Source organism: Stenella coeruleoalba (assembly GCF_951394435.1).
Source record: "Stenella coeruleoalba genome assembly, chromosome: 2".
In the NCBI taxonomy this organism is placed as follows: domain Eukaryota; kingdom Metazoa; phylum Chordata; class Mammalia; order Artiodactyla; family Delphinidae; genus Stenella; species Stenella coeruleoalba.
In genome coordinates, this window is record NC_137147.1 from 10,958,316 (window position 1) to 10,980,449 (window position 22,134).

The window sequence follows — 22,134 nt, forward strand, 5'->3', positions numbered from 1 at the left end:
GACTGAAGGGCCTGGGGCCTCTTGCACGTGGGAATGTGGATGGGCTGCGGTGGGATGGGCTGAGGCCGGCCTGAGGGACTGGGCCAAGGTGTCCGACCTGACCCGGGAGGGAGTGGGGTTGGGGGGTTGGGTTAAGGCCATCGGTGGTGGGAGGGTCTTGGGGTGGTCCAGGTTGGAGCTGTGCCCCCGAAGCCTTGGCCCCGGGATTGGTGTGCGGGACGGCTGGCCGTGAGTGGCCTCTAGCCGGCTTCCTCTGGGCACCCAGCCCTCGCTTTCAGCCGCAAGGTGGCTTTGAGGGCTGGCTAGGAGTTCATAAGCCTCCCCCTTGAAAACAAGGCCATTCTGGGGACCATGGCCTGAGCAGTGCAGCTGCAGTCTCCTCGCTGCTCTGCCTCCAGCTGGCCCTAGTGAAGTTTCTGGAAGGATGCTTCCTGCCTGCTGGAGTAACCCGTGTTTTCTTTGTTTTTCTCCACAGGAAGCGAGGGATAGAAGTCGTGCAGGTGAGTACAGACCACACCCTCGCCGTTGTTCAGCTGGGGGGGCCTTCAGCCCTCACTGTTCCCCCCTCCCTGAAGAGTCTGGGCGCTTGGCCTCTCCTTACGTGCTCTCGTTTTTAACTTCTCTCCCCGTGCAATGGACGTGATTGCCGCCCCGGCGGGACCGAGCTGGAGCTGGCGGTGTGTCGGGGTTGAGGAACTGCTCTGCTTTGCTGGTGCGGGAGTTGTGGCGCCCTTGGTGGGGGCGGGGATGGGCCGGGTGAGGGGCGTAGCCACCCAGCCACTCGCCTGTCCTCAGGCTCCGCTGCGGGAGCTCCAGCCCCCAGGGGCTCTGCTTCGGCTGTTAGAGCTCTGGGGACAGGCCTTCTCCTACCCTGGACCATTCTCGTATTATGGCTGACGTGGTATCGTCTTCTCCACCGATGCTCCTCCCCCTGCCCCAGGGTTCGTCCCCCTCCCCCTTGTCACCCCTTTTCTGCTCTCAGTGGCCATATCTGATCCTCCCGATGTACCCCTGGCCCCTGGAGTGTGGACTGAGTCAGTGGGGGCTCCTGACCCCTGTGTTGCCTCACCCTGGGTTGGACTTGGGTCAGGAGCTCACTGGGGAAGGGAGGATGGTTGGAGAGACTCTCCTGGGGGGGTGGGGTGGGGTGGGGCAGGGTGGGGCTTGCCCTGTGGGCCCCAAATAGATGACAAGCTCGGACCGCATTGGACTGCAGCAGTAATGCCGGGAGGTTGGACCTGCCTGAGAGTGGGGAGGCAGGGAGGGGGGGGGGGTTGGGTGTGTCACGCCAGGGAATCCCTCTGGCCAGCTGCATTTGTCCTGGCAAAGACACCTCATGGGAGATGGGAAGGGGACCACTGCTCTCTGTGTCAACGTGACGATTCCCTCAGCTCTTGGTCAGGGGTAGGCTGTGACATTTGCCCCAGAGGTTTTGCCTGCTCCCCAGCAGGTAGCGGTGGGTCTTGGTGAGACCCGAGGGTGGGTCTTGGTGAGACCCGAGGGTGGCCTGGTTGTGCTTGCTGTCGCCCTCTCTGTCCCTGTCCAGGGTGAGTCTGCCTGTCTGTGCAGCTCGGCGGGCGGCCCTTCTTCCAGCTGTAGCTGCAGAGAGGGTAACCCAGGCCGGGGCTACCTCAGGGCCGATGGGGAGCCTGGCCCTCTGATACAGTATCTGCAGTAGGTTTTCATAACGCCTGCTGAGAAGCTCTCGGAGCCCTCCGTGTTAACTCCGGCCCCAGTCCCCCTCCCCACACCTAGTAGGTTCTGCGGGTGTTGGTCTCAAGCTGCTCTGTTCCTGGGACCACGTGGGCCTGGCTGGTGGGGTGAGGCTGGGGGCCTCTGTCTGGCTGCCAGAGTGGCCGGCTGCTGAGTTCTTCCTCCTGGCCTCGCTCTTCATAGCTTGTGGGTTGAACTTGTCACCCCAAGGCTGAGGTTTGTTTTGGGAGAGGAGGTAGTTTCTAGAAGCCTCTGAGCAGCTGTGTAGTTTTCATCCTGCCTCATCTTGGCTCTGCAGTTTCATGATCTGCACTGAGCTTTTCTGTGGACCTCAGTTTCTCCATCCATCAAAAGGGGGAGGTCTGAAGCCTACTAAAAAGTATGCTTTCAGCGTCATTTCTGATTGATTAGTAGTGGGTGCCTGGAGGATTCTAAAATCCGTGAATGGCTGAGGACAGGGATCGATTGGTAATGCCTGCTAGGGGTCCAACAGCGGGCAGAGGAGGTGCGGTTGTATTTGTGTCATTCTGGAGCTTAGGTGTTTCCTGCTCCAGGATGCTTTGGCTTAGTTTTGTCTCTCAGTCCTTTTTGACGGTTACCTTGGAAGCCCCCAGATCCTTTGTAGATGCTCCTATACCCACCACCAAGGCCTAGACCCATAGTTGGAGCGATCGTCGGAGGTTACCGGTGTGAAGGGCCAAGTGCTTCCCTGAGGTTAGCTACAGCCTCCCATCAGGGTCCATGAGGAAATTTCTGTTGGGAGCTGTTTTTAGAGGAAATGAATTCGCATGCTCACGAACAACCACTGCTTAAAAGGTGAAGAGATATGCTCTACCTCCAATACCTGATTTCTGTTCACACCAGATCCTGGACTATAGCACAGTGGGATGCCACCCCTCCCACGGGAGGGGAGAGGAGAGGGGATGGGGGAGGGTGCCTTGGAGCTTCGGGATGTCAGGGACAACCGAGGGGTCAGTGTGTTCTCTTTACATGGCTTCCTGGGAAGATGAAAACCTTTAATCCACTTTGTGGGTGGAATGAGAAACCGAAGCCATTGTTTTAGAATCTACCAGGCAGAAGAAGAGTTATGAAATCCTTTTTGATGGGTCTACTGTTCATTTTGGTGATGCCTTGAGGGAGGGAGCAAGTGGTGGCTGGGGACCAGCGTGAAGGCAGGCTGGAAGCTTTCCATGCCGCCATCTAAAAATAAAACCCACCACGACACCTCTCTCTTCACCTCCTCCTAGCATCCCCGAGTGTTTGGAGAACTTGAAATTTCAAGACGTAGAGAAAAGGTTCTTTGCAAAAATTGGAAACCAAGCCACTTGGCTTTTTTTTTTTCAAAATCAGCCGAGCCTCTGTGCACCAGACCCCAGGCTGGTGGGCCACTGGCTGCTGGAGATGGGCGTTTGCCAGTCACTGGGTGGCAGTGACTGAAGAGGGTGAGAGTAAGCATACCACCAGCCTCCACCCAGCATTTCCTGTGTCAGGTGCTCTGAAGGCCATTGTCCCATTTTGTGCAGCCACCTGGTAATGTGAGTGGTGTTTCACGTCCATTTTAGACATTAGGAAACAGGTTCAGAATGTTGTGACTTCCCTCAGGGAACTCAGCTGGGAAGCGGTCGAGTTGGATTTAAGCTCAGTTGGTTTGTCTGTGAAGCCCATGGTTTTTCTGATAACTGGGTCTCCCCTGCCTGTTAATAGACGGCTCGGTTTACTCCTTGCTTCCATACCTGTTATTACCTGGGCTTTGGCTACTATTTAAAAAAAGCATGCTGGCACCTAGGGTCAGGAACCAAGACTGTAAAATGATGGTAAGACCTGCAGTGTTTGTCTTGGTCACGAGAGCTGTTCTTCCAGCTATTGAATGGCAGCAGTGACACTATGGGTGCTAACATCTATTGGGCACTACTGGATACCAGGCAATGATGCCATTTAATGGAAGGAAGCATTTGTGTGTAACCTCTCCAAGGAGGGGGTGGGAGCACATTTAAGAAAGTCACTCTTGCAGATCTTCAGCCAACTCATGTGTTAGTTCCCACAGCTGATCTGCTTGGGAAGGAGCTTGTAAACTCTCCCGTCGGCCCTCCATCCGTCTCTACAGAGGCAGTGCACGTAGTGGGGGCGGGAGCCGGATGGCCTGGGTTCATGTTTCTGACCGTCTGACCTCGGGCCAGTTTCCTAACCCCCAGGTACCTCAGGCTCCCTGTCTGTAAAATGGGGATAGTAGTGGTGCCTGTCCCCTGGGATTGCTGTGAGGACAAATTGCATTAATTTGGGTAAAGCAGTTGGCACCGCGCCTGGCATACTGGAAGCTGGTTGTCTACAGGAGAAGCACACACTCTCATTACCCACAGGCAGATCTGCACGTGATGTGTGACCCCGGGGCATACATCCTTCTTGGGCAGCATGTGACTGGTTGTTAGGATCCTGGGCAGGTGAGGTAGGTCCAGTTCTTTGCTTGCAACAGAATTGGAAGAGGGCCTGATTGAGTTGTCAGATGATAGAACATTAAAAATGAGTTTTGATAATAAATTACTGTAATTCTTGCCATATAATTCTAAAGGAATTCAGAGAATTTGCTATGGTAAATCTCTTTCCTTTCCATTTTTTAAATTTATTTGAATAGGTGGTTTCAGCACTATAAAAATTGAAAAATGGAGATAGAATTGATAATAAACACTGCTTTATTCTAGCAGTCGGTAATAGTCATCTCTGGATATGTGAAATAATTTTAAAAAAATTACCATTCATCTCTTCTGAGATGTATTTCTAATAAGGTTTAATTTTTATGATTCTTACTTGTACAAATTTATAATATATCTCTGTGATATTGATCAGTTATGTACTAATAGTAATAATTCAATCCAGAAGAAAACTTTTGACACTTAGAGCTTTATGGTCACATGAAATTAAAAAATTAAGACATTTATACTCTTTTTTTTTTTTGGCCTCATACTACAATAGACTAATCAATGAAAGGCCTTCAAACATGAAATACACTGATAGTGGAAACACCTCTGAGGGATGTGGATTGGAAATTGGAGTTTGAGGAGGCGGAAGGAGCCTTGCTATCTTTCCACGTGTTTAAGAAGCGCCCGATTCTGTAATTTTAAGATGGATGATGGTGGATCTCAAATCGCTATGGTATTTAGATTCCACTATATCCATTTAAAAGAGAAACAGTAACAGTTTTATTCTGAAATGTTAATATTTACAATATGTTGGAAATTACATCCTCTACAAGTATTTAAACTTACGATGAGAAATTTTAGATGTCAACTTGAAAATGTGCAAATTGATATATAGTTTTAAACATTTATTTTGGGAGGTTTGGTTTGAAGGCCACTGCTTTAGAGCGTTACCCCGTTTGCTTCCCAGAACCAGGCTCTGAGGCAGACACCGCCTCGCAGCGGGGGTCAGCAGGCCGGCTCTCAGGCCATCAGAGGCCCCGCTGGGACTGGGCCACTTGGCCTCTGGGGCCTGTGTGTCTGAGACTCAGAAAGGCTTTGGCGGTGGGCTTGTCTGCGGGCCAGCTGACCTCTCCTAACGTGGGCCTGTTGGGCCAAGTGATGCTTGATAATAATAAACACCTGCCGTTACCTGCCCAGGTAGCGTGAGAAGGCCCAGGTAAGCCCGAGTCCAGCAGGGCTGGGAGGAATGGAAGTCCTGCTCTGTGATCAGCATTGGGACTTGACTAGAGCACAGGGGGAGAGTGGGACAAGATGCCCTCCACCCCTGTGTCCTCAGGGGCTACCTGTCATGACAGTGACGGTCCTAGGTACCTGTTTGCCTCAGTTGTCTCTTCTGTACTGTTGGATGCACAGGGCCCCTTGACTCCTCCATTTCAGGCGTTAACAATTGGCCTTGCTGAGCCAATGAGGTGAGGGCCCCTCATCACCGGCAGGTACCGATTGGGAAGACTGGGCCCCCCCCTCGCAGCAGGATTCAGCAAACCTTCACTGGGTGCCTGCTGTGTACCAGGCTGCAGGCGCTGGGAACTCACGTGGGCCCAGGCCACATCCCTGCAGCTCTCTGAAGTCTGCAGTTGGCAGCCAGGGGCCGAAGTGGTGGGGATCATGGGCACAGGCACGGAGGAGGGTCCTTACCCCGCCTGGTAAGTCAGGAAGGTTTCCTTCCTGGAGGAGGGCAGGGTGAGCCTGGCTAGTGGCGATGAGCCTTGGCCACCTGACAGAGCCCGGCTGAGAGGTAGGTTCAAGCCCACAGCCCCGGTCAGGGCTGGACCTGCTCCCGAGGCCCTGCTGCTCCCAAAACAACTAGGTGCTAAAGGGACCAAGTGTTGAGCACGGCACAGCCGTCACGGCCCTTCCACCCAGTGAACCTTTGTTGGTAGAAAACATTCCTTGGCCACTTGGGTCATCTGTGGCCTGGGGCTCTGCTGAGGGCTGGGCAGGAGGCTTGCATCAGCCTTGCAGGGCGCCTTCCCCTGGGAGCATTTTCCACTCTGACCTGATCTGTGGGGAAGGCTTGGGACGGAAGCCTGTGGGTTCTCCATCCCTGGACCCCATGGCCCCTGTCTAGGACAACCCTGAATTCAGTGGAAGAAGATCCGGAGAGAACAACGTGCCTACTGCCCTGCCCGCCTCCAGCCTTGGCATCCTCAGGAACGTGTACATCGCATCCCACCCCCTGCCCGCCAGGTTCCCAGGGCTGTCTTTCACCAGTTCTCTTCAAAGCGCCAGGGGAGAGGGAGATGACTGTTAGCCCGAGAGGGGTTGGAGTCTTAGTTTAAAATGCAAACAAGCAAGCTGTAAGTGTGAGAAGTACAGCTGCTGGTTTGAGATTCATTGTCCTCCTTACAAATTCCTTGAGAATTCAGACATTACGAAACCCCAGTCTCTGGAGCAGCCACTGTTTCTCAAGCCGGTGAGGAAGTAAATACATTTCCCCAGCTTGCAAAAGAGTGAAGGGTGGGCTGCAGGCTTTTCCTGGGGGTTCCTGCAGAGTTGTCGCCTGCTTGAGATGTTGGAGTTCTTTGTCTCTCCCTTTCTGCACAAAGCATTCAGGGCAGGAGGTTGGGTGGCAGAGGATAAAGCAGAAGAGGAAAGACTAAGAAAGAGAGACAGACAGACAGACGCCGAGAGCAGGCCACGTGCCCAGGGCTGACAGAGGACTGGATGCTGGGCACCTGGAGTTGGAGGGGTGCAGTGACAGGGGCCCCGAGCCCGCGGGCAAGCCTGGAGGGTGGGGGGGCTTGTCTGTGCCTCTGTGGGCCCTGCGAGGACACAGGGGCAGCAGGCATGAAAGTGGGGAGTGGGCAGGTGGGGGAGAAGGCCTTACGGGGACGTTGATGCCTCTCGATACAGGATAAACGAGGCGTACGTGTGGGTGGGGAGGTGAGGTATGTGAATGTCATTTCGGGCAGGGAGCACAGCCTGTACGAGGACCCAGGGGCTGGGAAAGGGGGTCTTTTGACTGTCAGTGGAATGGTTTGGAAGTGCCGAGGCCTCGGCCGTGAGGGAGTCGGGAAGCAGCCAGGTCAAGAGGGAGGCGGGGCCAGCCCACAGGAGGGCCGGGTGAGCTGACCGCGGGATGCTGGGGGCATCAAAGGGCTTCTCATCAAAGGGCTTCTCGGTGGGAGAGGTGTGCGCGCCAGTTAGAGGTGATGGGGGAGGGTCCCACTGGGAGGGCACATGGTGGGGGATTAGACAAGCCAGACTGGAGGGTGAAGAGCTGGGTCTTCTGGTTGGAGGCTGGGGCTGGAGCCTAACGGGGACCCTGGGTCTGGCTGGCATGGACGCAGTAGTGGATGGCAGGGGACACAGAGGGCGGGGTGTGGTGCCTGGGTTGCGGGGGGCGACAGAAAGTGCGGAGTCAGTCCTCAGACTGGGGGGCTTAGGAGCAGCAGCGGGGAGCGAACGCTGGTCAGACAGGTGTGTTGAAGGCGGGCAGCTAAGTTCAGTAGCGGCTTCCTTACTGAGAGCCGGAAGGAGAGTCACATGGCTGAGTGAGTGGTACGCCTTCCTCCAAGGATTATAGGTGCTGGATTCTCCATTCACCTTTAAAAAATGTATGTTATTTAGTTAATATTTTCACGATTCAAAATTGTTTTAATAAGTACGTTGTTCAAGGTGTCAAATGATTAATCCCCAGCTGGGTTCCCTCTGCCACCCAGTCTGTCTCCAGGGTGCCAGCTGGCTGACCTTGGTGCCTCCTGGATTTTATTTCCAGGTAGTTGGGGCCCAGGTAGGGCTGGACACCTCTGAACATTCTTCCTTCCATCTGCTCCCTCTGCTGGGTGCTCTGGAGCCCAGTGTAAGGGGCTTGGGGAATATCGGTTGCCTTGGTGTTTCTTGGGCCCCTGACATCCTTGCAGCTGGAACAGCCCAGGGCAGCCGCCACTTCCTTATGGGCAGGGGCTTTCTGAAGGCCACCTGAGTATGACCCTGATGCTGACCTCTGGCAGCAGACCCCAGCACCTCCAGGGAGGGTGGCCATGGGACTGGGAAGTTGGCTCTGCACAGAATGTTTCCATGTGGCCGTTTGGAACCATAATTGGGATATAGATTGTTCTTGGCTGGGTTCAGCCTCCACGTGGATTCCAGAGGTCTGGGTTTGAGTTTCCGTTAGTCTGTTTTCTGTCTGTGTGTGATCTCACTTTCCTCATCATTAAATTGGGATGACACTTAGCACGCAGGACCTAAGACGCCTAATAGAAGTGCAAGGACTGTGGGCTTATTTTCCCTGATCCTTTGTTATGAACGGTGTGGTTTATATGTGTGTAGGGCGGGGGATACAGCTGCAGGTGAAACTGTGCTGCTTAGAAAAATATGTCGAGCAAAGAATGTGATCTTTCTGTCCCCCCTGCCAAAGTAACACTTTTCGGTTTCTAACTGTTGTGGATTTTAACTTAATTCCTTTTTAAAAGATAGATTTCATTTTTAAAAAATTGAAACACAGATATTTGTATCATTTTCAAAACTTTGAAAGTTGTTTTTATTCTTATTTACTTAACGTATATTTAATGGAGTTAGTCACATTTATCTGTAAGCATGATCATCAAAGTATTTTTATAATAACGATACATGGGGCCGGGGAAGTGTTATATGTTGGGGAGCGTACCAGCTGTTCATAGTGGCTGTTCATAAGGGATCATGTTTTGGAGGGCAGCGTGGGAAAATGACGATGTAAGTGCTGTCGACGTCGACTGAATGGTTTCAGTTCTGCCAGTTTTATTTTTATTCTGGAGCTTTTTAGACTTGCTGTTACAAATAGCAACGCTCTCCGGCGTCAGTGCAGTCCTGCGTGGCTTCAGAGGGCTGTGAACCTCAGTTCTGGGGTGTTCCTTCCTGGCCTTTGACTCGCTGAGTCAACTTGAGTAAGTCCTTAAACGGAAAGCTCTCCGGCCAGGGAAGCTGGAATCCGGGTGCCTGGGTGGGCTCTGCGGGAGCCAGGCACCCACTCCCAGCCCACCCCCACCCCGGCTGCAACACTGGTCCACACCGAGTCAGGGTTCCATCTCCTTGTCCCTCGGCCGTTGGTGGGCCTTCCGATTTCACTGGCCACCTCGGGGGATACAACAAGTAAGCACGTGAAAGCAAAAGGAAGAAGGAGCGTGGCGAAATAAGAAGGGCTTAAAAGGGACAGGAAGAGCCAGCAGCAGAGGTTCTGCTTTGAAAGTAGTCACCTGTTTTGAGGTCGTTGTGGGGTGAAGTTGTCTAGAGTGTTACTCAAAGTGTGGTGCGCCAGCCTTTGCCTGGGAGCGGGTTAGAGGGCCAGCCCAGAGCTGCCGAATCCACGTCCCCAGGTGAGCCGGCAGCACGTTTCCAGTTGCAGAAGCGCCACTGCAAATAGTTGGTGCCCATCTGAGTTGGGGAGGGCGCACCTCCTGGGGCTGAGACTCTGTGTGAAATGGTGAATTGACTTGAGGACCCCGGGTGCACAGCTGGCACCGGGAAAGCAGGAGCGGAGACGGGCGTTGCCATCTGCTGTTTCGCGGATCACGAAACGTCCTTAAATCTTTCGGTGGCTAAGAAGCTGGCGTCTCCCTCTCCAGCCCCCTCCCCACTCTCATGTTTCTATTTGTGCTGTTAGACCTGTTCACATGTCACCTTGCCAGTGACAGCTTCCCTGCTCCCCCAGCAGACCCCCTCGCCCCAAACTGGAGCTGTCTGTGGACTCGTGCTCCTGGGCCAGAACCCTCCTCTGTCTTTTTTTTTTCATGGTATATCTTATTGTATTTATTTATTTATTTGGGTATAGTTTCTTTACAATGTTGTGTTAGTTTCTGCTGTACAACGAAGTGAATCAGCTATATGTATGTATATATCCCCTCCCTCTTGAACCTAGCCCCCCCACCCCCAGCCCATCCCACCCATCTAGGTCATCACAGAGCACCGAGCTGAGCTCCCTACGCTATATAGCAGGTTCCCACTAGCTATCTATTTCACACATGGTAGTGTATATATGTCAATCCCAATCTCCCAATTCATCCCACCCCCCTTCCCCCCCGTGTCCACACGTCCGTTCTCTACATCTGTGTCTCTATTCCTGCCCTACAAAGAGGCTCATCTGTACCATTTTTCTAGATTCCACGTATATGCGTTAATATACGATATTTGTTTTTCTCTTTCTGACTTACTTCATTCTGTATGACAGACTCTAGGTCCAGCCACCTCACTACAAATAACTCAATTTCGTTCCTTTTTATGGCTGAGTAATATTCCGTTGTATATATGTGCCACATCTTCCTTATCCATTCATCTGCCGATGGACATTTAGGTTGCTTTCATGTCCTGGCTATTGTGAATAGTGCTGCGGTGAACCCTCCTGTCTCTGAGGAGGGCAGCCCCTGGCCCTGTGTGCGCTCTGTGTTTGCTGGGTGAGTGAATGAAGGACTGAGCCGAGAACCTTCTATTATGGAAGACTCACGTGACATAGCAGATTAGGGAGGGCAGTATAGGGCACCCTGTGTGCCCATCGCTCAGCTTGCTGTCCGTGACCACCTGGCCAGTATCACTTCCTGGAGACCTCGTTCCCCACTGGACAGTTTGAGGCCAGTCTTACCATTCTGTCAGTTCATCCATGAATGTGTCACTGCATGTCTCTGTAAGGTAAGGACTAGCCCTTGTTCTTACCCTCTCAGTGGGCCATTCAGAGGTGGGTTGGGGTGCTGCCAGGTGATGGGCCCAGCTTCTGGGTCCGGCCCCTGTGCTGTAGCAGTTCCCGGCCCCTGGGAGGCAAATGAGAGGCAGCGCTGGGGCAGGTCCTTGGGGCCCTGCTGTCTTCCTGCTGACTTCAGGGCCACTGGTGGCTGTTAGAAACCCGGGATGTGCGTGAATTGCTTGGGTTCATATTGGTCCCTCCCTAGGGTGGTCGTTATAACGGTGTTGGGGAGATGATCAAAGCAATGTGGACACAGCCTTACCGTGTTCTGGGAACTTCTCTAAGCGCTTACGTACGTTAACTAATTTAATCCCCGCAACAATCCAGAGAAGGACTATTATTTAGTGCAATTATTAGCTCTATTTGATGGATAAACTTTTTGTTTGTTTGGTTTTTGTTTTTGGCTGTGCCGCGTGGCTTGGTTCCCTGACCAGGGATTGAACCTGGGCCCTTGGCAGTGAGAGCGCTGAGTCCTAACCACTGGACCGCCAGGGAGGTCCCAGTGGATAAACTTTTATTATCCCTGCTTTACGGATGAGGAAACTGAGTCAGAGAGCTTGCCCCAGCCTCTGAGCTGGTGCGAGGCAGAGCCGAGCCCAGCATGCAGGCTCTGGTCCATCTCATAACCTCTGCACCCCACTGCTGCTTGTGCATCATCTCTGAAGCCAGCGCTTGCTTGCAGTTCCTTTGCCCGGGTGTCTTGACCTCTCTCCTGGACTGGCCCATCTGCTGCCCAAGTGCTCTTTCCCAGACAAGCTCCATCCTGTCACAGCGTGGCTGCAGGGCCCAGCCTACAGGGTGAAGAGCCTTCCTTGGAGGGATCCACAAAGCCTTTAGCCGTTGGTTCTCACTCTGGGGAGCCCAGCCTGGGCCACGCCCTCACATGCACCCCAGAGCACCCTCTGCAGAGCCTCAGCCTGCTCCTCTGTGTATCCTGTCCCGGCAGCCCGCCGCGGCCTTCCTCCTGTTCCATCTGGTGGACACTCATTCATCTGTGTGGCCAAGCTCACTGCCACTAGCTCCTCAAAGCCTTCCTGGGTCCCCCAGGCCCAGAGAGCCTCTCCCTCATCCGGGCCCCTCCCCCCTGTGCCCCCAACCTCCTAGGCACAGAAGCGCCCATTCCATGGCATAATCACATATTCTGGCAGCTTCTCCTCTTCTCTGGAAGCTCCTTAAGGCTGTGGACCATGTCTTCTTCTGGGGTCTGTGCCAGCCGGGCGTGCCTTCTGGCTTATAGGCGCATCTTACCGCTGAATCTTTGGAAATCAGTGGAAAATAATTAAATATTGTAGAAATATATGCATTAGAAAAGTTCCCTATCATTTTATCCTCCAGAAATAACCACTGCTAAGTTTTCCTCTTTTTTTTTTTTTTTTTTTGCGGTTCGCGGGCCTCTCACTGCCGTGGCCTCTCCCGCTGCGGAGCACAGGCTCTGGACGCGCAGGCTCAGCGGCCATGGCTCACGGGCCCAGCCGCTCCGCGGCATGTGGGATCTTCCCGGACCGGGGCACGAACCCGTGTCCCCTGCATCGGCAGGCAGACTCTCAACCACTGCGCCACCAGGGAAGCCCATCTCTTTTGGTTTTCTAACACCTATTTAAAAATCTTTTAGTACTTTCAAAACTGGTATGTGAAGATCTAATGAGCCTTTGAGTGGAGGAAGTAGAGGAATAACATATTTGTATATTGTGGAGGGTTCTTAACCTGTGCTTAGTGGTGTGTGAAGGCTGAGGCCGGGTGAGGGGTCTTGGAATTTCTTTTTTTTTTTTCCCCAGCACTAGGATGATACGTCACGTAGCACCACTTTCAAAGGTCAGAAAACATACGTAAACCGGAGAATTTCCCTTGTGCTTATGAAGTGCTAACTTGTTAGTTTGTCATTTTAGCTATTTCCAGAAAGAGAAAACTGTGTTACTTTCATAGTCTAGGGATATTCCTGCCTTTTAGTGTTCTGCTCTAAACTCTACTGTTTACACTCTTATCTCTTTCCCTGAAGGCAAGGTTAGTAAGATAGGATTAAGTCGAGGCTGAGGAACAGAGGAGGATTAATATTACCTGTCAGGCCCGCTGCTGTGAGGGTACAGCAGGGTAGTTCTGAGCTTCTTGGTAGCCAAAGCATGCAGGGAAATGAGATTAGCTGCCATGGAGGAGAAGAACTCTTAAGTTCCCAGGAGGGGGAGTAAAAACCATGGAGAAAATTGAACGTTCCCTCCTCAAATGTTGAAGAACCTCGTCAGTGTCACAAATAGGAAATTATTCTCTTGACCTGGACAAAAAGGGAGAATTCCAAGAGAAGCAGAAGTATGGTGGCCTGAGTACATCCTCCATGAGTCTGTGGTGCAGGGACATTGTCCTTCTGGCGGGGGGAGGGGGAGCTCTCCTGGACCACCCCCACCCCCAGCCCCTCTGCCTGGCCAGCTCTCGTCCGCCTGCAGCCTCACTCTGGAGCCATCGGGATTTGCATTCATCTGCCAGCAGCGGATTGGAAATAATGGTGGCTTAAAAGAAATACCATGTTTATTTCTCTCCGTGTGAAAGAAGCTGGACGCAGGAACTTAGAGCTGGTGTGTGTGCTCCGTAAAGCTGCACAGAACCCTTTTCTCTCTGTGCCACGCCATCCTCCGCTCTGGCTTCTAGGCTCCAGATCACCTCCTTGCCGAAGACGGCTGCTGGGGCTTCAGCCATCGTGTTGACATTCCAGGCCGTAGGAAAGTGGTCAGGGAGTAGGGCACCCTGCCTCGCACCTGAGTCTGTTCTCCCTAGGTGGCCTCCCCAGAAGTCCCACGTTACACTGCTGCCTATCTTGCCTTGGTCACGAGTGTTCTAATAGGCACTCGATCCTGGCGGCCAGCAGGCTAGAAGTGCGGTCTTTTTGCTGGGCATGCTGTCACCTCACATGAACTTGGAGAAGAGAGTGGGCATGGGTGTTGGGCTGCAGCTAACTCTGCCAGCACACTCGGGCTCTGGACTTATAACTGGACAAGTTACCCCCAAAGAGCCGTTGACAAAAAGGCAATAATACTGGAACCGGCCTTGCAGAGTTGTCATGAGATTGAGCCAGTGCAGGGAAGGAACAGCGCAGAGCCTGGTACATAGCCGTCCTCAGAAGCAGCTGTTTGTTATTATTTACTGGAGCCATTATCCTCGTCGTCCTTGCGGCGCATGGAAATTCATATGAATCTAAAGTGTTGTGCAGGTGAACGATTGGGTTGGTAGCTGAGCCACAGTGAAAGGATCTTTCTTGTTTCATTTATTATCACAAGTAAAGAAAAAGAAAAGAAGCCAGAAATGTCTACAGTGTCAGTTACACCTGTCTGGTTTGCTAAGAGCAGGGCTGACAGGGACGATGCTCCTGCTGTGGTCCCATGGGGTCCCCACTCGGGGGTGCCCTCCTGGACGTGGCAGCCCGAGGCCTCTCCTAGACTGGGACGTGGGCAGCCTGGTTTGTGGTGCCCTCTGGGATTGGAGCCGAGTTTGCCCTGGCTGGGGGAGGCTGATTTACCTCCTGTTCCGAGATCTCCCTGTGCCCAGCCAAGGCATCACCTCTGAGGGTTGCTGACCCCTGACCCTGGCCACATAAGCCCTCCTCCCCAACCTGGCATGCTAGCTTCCCCTTGGCTGGGGGAAGCCCCAGGAGGCATGTGCACAGCTGCGATTTCATGGCTTTTCCAAAAGTTTGTGAACCCGGAGCTGCAGCTTGGCTCCCCTTCAGCCATCCCCACCTTGAGAACCCCCCGGGAACCCCGCAGTCTCCCCCTCGCCTTTCTCCCAGGTTCTCTGACGTTCTGTATGGGTGACAGGCAGGGGCAGACCTTTCAGGGACCCAGTCGGCCTGGCTGCCTTGTCCCCCTTCCCCGCAGGCCGGTTTTCCAGACGGACCAGCAGTCTGAGTCTTTCTCTTTTTGAACATCCTGCCGTGCCCTCAGAGCATACCCTATAAGGAGATCCCGGCTCACGCTGTGTCCCAAGAACTTGGCGTGGAGCGGGGCTCACTCACCACTTCCACAGAAGCCACTTGGGAGGCGCTCAGAGGTCCGATGGGAATGGGGGGGGCTTTCATCAGGTGTCCTGGGGGAACATTTAGGGCTCCCTGGTTCTCAAAAGAAAGTGACCAGCCTGGGCACCTGGGCAACGATCACCTAGTGATATTGCTTCAGAGCTCTGAAATGCCCACGTAATGATTCCACAGTGCTGTGATGTCTTTGGGCTGCGCTTCTGTGAACCAGCCAAGGTGGCAGCAGTGATAGTCTGGGCCTTGCCCACACTCCCGCTTTCCAGGTGAGAGCGCTGAGGTTCAGGCGGGTGGAGTGGCTTTGCCCTGTGCTGCCCAGAAGGTGAACAGCAGAGCTGGGATTGGGTTCCAGGCTGTGGAACAAGCGGCAAAGCCAGTGCTTGCTCTGCTCCTTCCCATCTTCCCCTGGACCGAGAATTCAGTGACTGGCCCCTGGTCCAGCTTCTCCCCTTCGTAGCTGTGCAACCCTAGGCAAGTGGCAAAACCTCTCTGAGGCTCATCTACCAGACAGTGACAAGACCGATGAATGTGATGAGACCAGGGCAGGTGGGAAGGCCTTCCTAAAGGAGAGCCGTGAGTAGCCTGAGGTCAGGTTGGGGGCTGGTAAGGATCTTCCAGCAGCTCACTGGTTTTCTGGCTCCTGAGATCACTTGAAGGGTCTTCTGAAGCCCATCCCTTTGTCTGATGGGGCAGAAATTTGGCCTCGACTTGGAGTCTCTCCGATCCCTGGTGGGTGGGGCCCCTGGATCCCTGGGCAGGCAGGGTGTGGGTTTCCTGGCCTGGAGGCAGCCCTTGCCTCCCTCCCTTCTCCCTCCTGGGCAATATTTTTGCTGCAGGCCCTGCCACGTGGAAATACGTTATTTACAGTGTTTTGACAGGAGCATCAAAAGCCTGGATGAGAAAGGATGCCTTTGGGACTGAGCTAATGGCCTAGGAGTGTGGCCTGAGGGGAAGGGAGCCTGGCACAAGAGGAGGGGGAGATACACAGTGGAGGGCTGGGGGGACCCATTTATTGAACTTGATAAATGTGAGGCCCAGCCCTCCCCTGAGCTCAGTGCTTAATAAGAGTATGGACCGAGTGAATTTATTTATTTGGCTGCACCGGGTCCTAGTTGCGGCACGCGGGATCTTCACTGCGACATGCAGGCTCTTGGTCGCGGCATGCATGCGGGATCCCTGAGCAGGGATCGCAGCCGGGCCCCCCTGCGCTGGGAGCGTGGAGTCTTAGCCTCTGGGCCGTCAGGGAAGTCCCACAGACTTGTTTTCTTAACGGCTGCATAATGTTCTCTCTGTCGGCAAAGTTACTGAACTCTGTGGTTCTGGTTTGTCACTTGTAAGTAGTGCTGTGATGAACATCTGTTTCTGATGTTGTTGGGGCAAGTTGGTGATTATTTCTGTGGGCTATATGAATAATAAATCATATTTGTTGTTTTCACAGTTTATGAAAAGTAGTATGTAGTCCTTGGGGGGGAAAAAAAGCCAAACATTATGGGGAATTGTAGAAAGGGACATTGGTTTTGGAGTTTGTCCTGCTGGACTTTGGGATGCACCCAGGTTCTGTTTCTCTCTCAGGCGTCCTCTCTCCCCTCCTTCAGTTCTCACCCACGCCCCGGAGCCCCCCTCTCTGTCCTTCATGGCTGGAGGCTGTTGCCCATGTGTGTTCCCGACCTTGGGAAAGGGACGGAGAGTGTGGACACATGCTGAGGTGTTGGCCCCTGGGTGGGTGGTCTCCAGCACCGCCGGGCTACAGGCTGCTTCCCTGGGCCATCCACCATCTGCACCATGGTCTTCCCGCCCTCTCTGCGACCCCTCCTGCTTCCAGGTGCTTTGCTCTTCTTTGCACATACCCGCGGTTTGCTAGCCAAGCTGAAGTTCAGACCACTTCTGAGAGTGGAGCGCTCCCGTCTCCCTAACACCAACCCACGCCCCCCCCCCCCCCCCACCACCAGCAGAGGCGGCGAGCATCTCCGTCAAGGGACCAGCCTTATCCTCACAAGTGCCGGTGGGCGAGTCATTTGCCTTCTGGTCCCAGCCTCCTCATGTGGAAGCGGATGTTCACGGCACCTACCTCTGAGGTTGGGAAGATTCACTGAGCTAGAGTCAGGACATCTACTACAAGGTCTGGCACGGAAACCGCGTTCAGAAATCTGTGGCTGGTGCGGGTGTGTCAGGATCCACCCCTGTCCTTCGGCTGCCAGTTAGTTTTCAGGGAACTGAGGACTGGAAAGTTAGTTTTTGAAAAAGAGTATCAAACACCAGCTTGCATGTCAGGTTCCCTTCGGGGTGGGCAGTGCTTCTGGGGTGGAAAGGGCCCAGCCCAGACTTCGGAGGAGAATTTCTAGTGTGGATGTGGGTCACTGTCCTACGGAATCCTGACCACGTGACTTCGAACCAGTTCCTTGTCATTGCTGAGCCTGGGTCCCCATCTTTCTTGGACATTTAGACTTTTATCTTGGTAGTTCTGGGAGGTGGGAATCTATTTATCATTCTCCCTGTTGTGCAGATGAGGAATCTGAGGCTCAGATATGTCACTTGCTTAAGGACATATCTAAGGCCACAGAGCTAGCAAGTACCAACCACTGGGGTCTTTGAACCAGAGAGACCTGACTCCCATAGGCCTGGGCTTTTGCTACTCTTACCATTCTCCCCGCCTGCCCCAGTGCTAACTGGACCTCCCTGGTTTCCCATAAAAACCTATTGTGCCCTTCGAGACTTTTCCGAGGATGCCACACACCCAGCCCTGTTGTCTTGCATGGGCCTTTGCAGCAGAGCAGAGTCACCCCCATTCCTGAGCTCTGTCCACTGTCCCTTCCCTCCCCACCCCCACTGATGCTCGCCTGTTCTAGCCTGTGACCCCTTGTTGGGAGAAGGCCCGCACCTGCCCGCCCTGCTTGGTGGTTCTGCACTCATCTCTCCCACCCAAGTTTGTTCCCGTTGTTCTAATCCTGTAATGTTCGGTGACCTGGAGAGTCTGACCAGGCGGCACCCGCGGGTGTTCCCAAGTTGTGTTCCCCGGGCTCATTGCCCTCGTGCAGCCGGGCCAGCTTTGGTTCCTTCTCTGTGGAACAGGCTGCTGGCAATGATGCAATCTCTGGGGTTCCATCTCACCCTCCCCTCCTGTGAATCTCTGACTCTTCAGAAAGCGGGGTAGAAAACCTCCCAGTCATTCTCTCCATCTGTGCCTCCTTATTTCTTAGCCTTTCATCTTGAAGACAGCCTGGTGAGGTTGCCACGCTTGCACTGCAGAGTTGGAGATCTGAGCCCTCCTGGGTGGCGCAGGAGTGTGAGTGAGAATGCGTTGATCCGTTTGAAACAGGCCCCTTTGATGGTCTTTAAATAGGGCAAATTTCTAGAGAGTTCAGCCAGCTCCCCACATCAGACCCCACTCGGGTGCACTTGCTGTGGGTGTGGCACATGCACACGTGGCTGCCTCTGTGCGCACAGTGGTTTGGAGTCAGCTGACCGGGGTTTGCATCCTCTCTGACTTTGACCAGCCGTGTGACCTTGGGCAAGTCACTGTGCTTCAGGCTCATCATCGTAATGGTGTCAGTCAAACTCACCCCTCTGGGAGGACCAGATGGGCGACCGCAGGCGCAGGCGCTGTATAAACTGTAAAGCGCCCTACGAGGTGAGCAGACGTGCGGATGCCCTCTCCCCAGCAGCACCCAGCTTCAGAGGCTCAGGAAGCATTCCTGGCCAAGCCCAGTTTTCAGCCTCGCAATGTCACGCTCGAAAAATGCTCGCACGTGGTTTATTCAGCTTTAAGTGGGGGCAGGTTCTGCAATGGGCTGTTTATTGTCCGCGTTGGATTTTTAATTTCTTATAAATTCCCCACAAATTGCTGTAGTACATCTCTATTTATTGAATCTGTCAGGATTGTTTATGGTGCTGAGGCCTGGGCTCCCGTGTTTGTGGGCTGTTGCCCTGGTGACGCCAGGGTCTGAGACTCCGGAGGGGAGGCCCTGCCCCAAGGTGGCGTGGAAGGTTCTGGAAGGGCTGGCAGTGTGAGGTAGAGAGAGCCACGGCTGTTGCACGGAGGGCCAGCCTTGGGTCAGGCAAGGTGTTCAAGACTGTGGATTCCATGCCAACTTTACCTCCTTCCTTCTGGCTCCCGCCTTCCCATGGGGGGTGCACTGCTCCAGCCTCCTAGCTCTGCCCCTCCAAGCCCTTGCTGCTCCGAGTGGGTCTGGGGACGGGCAGCGCCTGCACCGCGGGGCACCTGTGGGAAAGGCATACACTCCCCAGACTTGCTGGCTCACAGCTTGCGGTTCAGCAAGATGGCAGGTGCCCTCTTGCCTGTGCCCGATACACTGCCATCGGGTGACCTCTTCAGGACACCCCTGGGGCTCCCGGTCCTTAGGACAGAGCCCAGGGACCTTGGCCTGGCAGTCCTTTGTCTCCACCCACCACCATCTTACCCTGAGATCTTTCCAGCTCCATCTCCCCCATCCCCCTCGGCCCTGCTGCATCTATCCCTCCACCCCTCCAGCTCTGCACATGCCCATCTCCACTTGCCGTGGCTGCCCCAGCTTTCTCTCTCTGGGGAATTATAGGCATCTCGGAACAGGCAGCTCCTGAGAAACCTCCTCCTTGAAGCCCTCTCTGCTTTCCCTGGACTGGGTCAGGTCCAGCTTCTCCGGAGCGCTCCTGTGATCCAAAGGCCTCACCTGCCTTAGCCCCATGGGGCTGCTTGACCCACTTTCCCGGCTCTCTCCCCTCACTACCGGGTGCTCTGGCTGCCCCTCCTGACTCCTGCGCGCTTGGCCTGCAGCCGGCACTCAAGAATGCACTGCAGTCAGCCGGCCTTCGCAGGACCGAGACTTGAGGCTGGGCTTTTCCCAGGAGGCTGGATGCTCCATCCTGGGGAAGGGACGCGGCATGGCGTGGATTGCCGGGAGCTCTCGGCCTTCAGTCGAGTCCTGATCGGCATCTGGGACTGGGGACTGGATGAATAGAAAGGCAGCTGCGGGAGGAAGGACACAGGGACAGCTGAGAGGTGTCCCGACTCTTGTGTGCAGGTGAGAATGCAGAAAAGCTCAGAGGCTGGCCTACAGGTGTTTGTTGAGTATCTTCTCTGGGTCAGGCAGTGTCCCCAGAGGCTCTGGGGACTTAGCAGTGAACAAAAATCCCTGCCCTCATGGAGCGTCACATCTAGAAGGGCAAGAGACTAAAAAGAGAGAAACGTCTGAAGTGAGTGAGATGGTGCAGAGCGATAGGGCGAGAAATAAAGCAGGGTAAAGCACTGGGGAGTGGTGTGGGGTTTTGGAACATGGCTTGATTAAAGCTGAGCTATCCCTGCCCTTTGACCCCACAGTTCCACCCCAGGTATCTACCCAAGAGAAAGGAGTGCTGTGTCTACCAAAAGACAGGCATAGAATGTTCAAAGCGGGAGTAGTCATGATAGCCTCAGCGTGGAAACAGCCCAGATGTCCCTCTGCTGGAGGATGGGTACATCAGGGTGTCATAGTCACATATGCAGCGATGACAGCGAACCAAAGACCACCACGTGCAAAACACGGATGTCCCGTTGACATGCTGCTCAGACCTGGAAGAGCACTGATAGTAAAGTTCCTGAACAGGTGAAACTACTCGGGGGCGGGGGTAGGGGGAGCTGGAAGGCAGGCTAGTGGTTACCTCTGGGGACAGGGACCCGGGGGACCTGACGGGGCTTGCTGGGGTCCTGCAAGTGTCCTCTTCTCAGTCTTGGTCTCGGGCATCCTTCTGTGAATCTCCGTCACACTGCTCACTTGTGATACGTGCTTTTTCTGTTACCGTGTGTTATACTTCAATAAAAGGCTCATAAAACATAAAAGGCAAAGAAAAAAAAACCATGGGAAGCAGAGGGTGTGCTGTTTTCTGTAACACGTACCCTTGGGCTCTCTCTAGAACATGGGTTCTTAAGCAGCAGTGCATTTCGGGACACAGGCGTCCCTCCAGAGGCTCCCTCTGGGGAAGAGGCTCCCCTCGCCACGGGTGACAGGCTCCAAGGAGAGACCACCTGGTGGGAAGCCAGCAGCCTCAGGGACGTCCTCCTTGCCCTTCATGGAGGGACTCGAGCCTCCCTGGAGTCAAAGGGGTGCAAATTCTGTACCCCCAGCCTCTGGCCCGGAGCAGGCACTAGTGAGCATTTATGGAGTGAAGGGTGTTCGGACGTGGGCTCCAGGCTGTAGCAGCTGCGTATTACAACCTGCATTCCCTGTGGTGTGTGCTTACCCTGTGCCCTGCGCCGTATCCCACTCCAGCCTCTCAGTACCCTCCATGTGCAGATGAGGAAACGGAGGTCAAAGCAGGTACACGTGGTGACTTGCTCCAGTTCCCCACCTAGAAAGTGGGGACTGTGGTTGACTCCAAGTGGAGTGACTCAGGCCAGCGCTTGATGTACTGACTACACCAGAGGGAGGGGTCAAGGCGGATGTGGGGAGGGAAGACGGTGAAAGCTCAGTTGGATGAATGAGCCATTGGATGGGCTACAAGAAAGTGCTTTCAAGAAAGCCCGCCTGTCCCCACCCAACTTTGCCTGTCAGTTGTGACTGTTAATTCCCTCCTTTCGGTGTCTTCCCTGTGGTCTGACCTGCTGACTCCGAAACCTGGCTGTGCTGCCCTCCGCCCGAGCATCACCCCCGGCTCCACTGACCACCTGAATCACAGTCACCTTCTTCTTCTTCTTTTTTGTATTGTATTTATTTTATGCACTACTTTTTTTTTTTTTTCGGTACGCGGGCCTCTCACTGCTGTGGCCTCTCCCGTTGCGGAGCGCAGGCTCCGGACGCGCAGGCTCAGCGGCCATGGCTCACGGGCCTAGCCGCTCCGCGGCATGTGGGATCTTCCTGGACCGGGGCACGAACCCGTGTCCCCTGCATCGGCAGGCGGACTCTCAACCACTGCGCCACCAGGGAAGACCCTTTTTTTTTTTTTTTTTTTTTTTTTTCTGCCGTGCAGCTTGTGGGATCTTAGTTCTCCAACCTGGGATTGAACCTGGACCCTCAGCAGTGAGAACACGGAGTCCTAACCACTGGACCGCCAGGGAATTCCCAAGATTTTTTTATTTAGAGTGGTTTTAGGTTCACAGCAAAATTAAGGCGAGGGTACAGAGTTCCCAGGTACTCTCTGTCCACACACACACACACACACACACACACACACACACACAGCCTCCCCATTACCATCTCCCACCAGAGTGCTGCATTTGTTACAGCTGATGAACCTACACGGACATGTCATCATCTCCCAAAGTGCATAGTTCACACTGGGGTCTGCTCTTGCTGTGGCCCAGGATAATGACA

At 54.0% G+C, this 22,134-nt stretch overlaps 1 protein-coding gene across 1 annotated transcript in view; it reads left to right on the plus strand.

Moving 5' to 3' along the window:
- ITPK1 (inositol-tetrakisphosphate 1-kinase) overlaps nucleotides 1-22,134 on the plus strand; it is a 161,992-nt gene that overhangs the window by 39,512 nt on the left and 100,346 nt on the right. Inside the window, exon 3 of the mRNA XM_079914618.1 lies at nucleotides 476-500. Within this exon, the coding sequence (XP_079770744.1) occupies nucleotides 476-500 (25 nt within the window). The remainder of the gene's footprint in view (nucleotides 1-475; nucleotides 501-22,134) is intronic.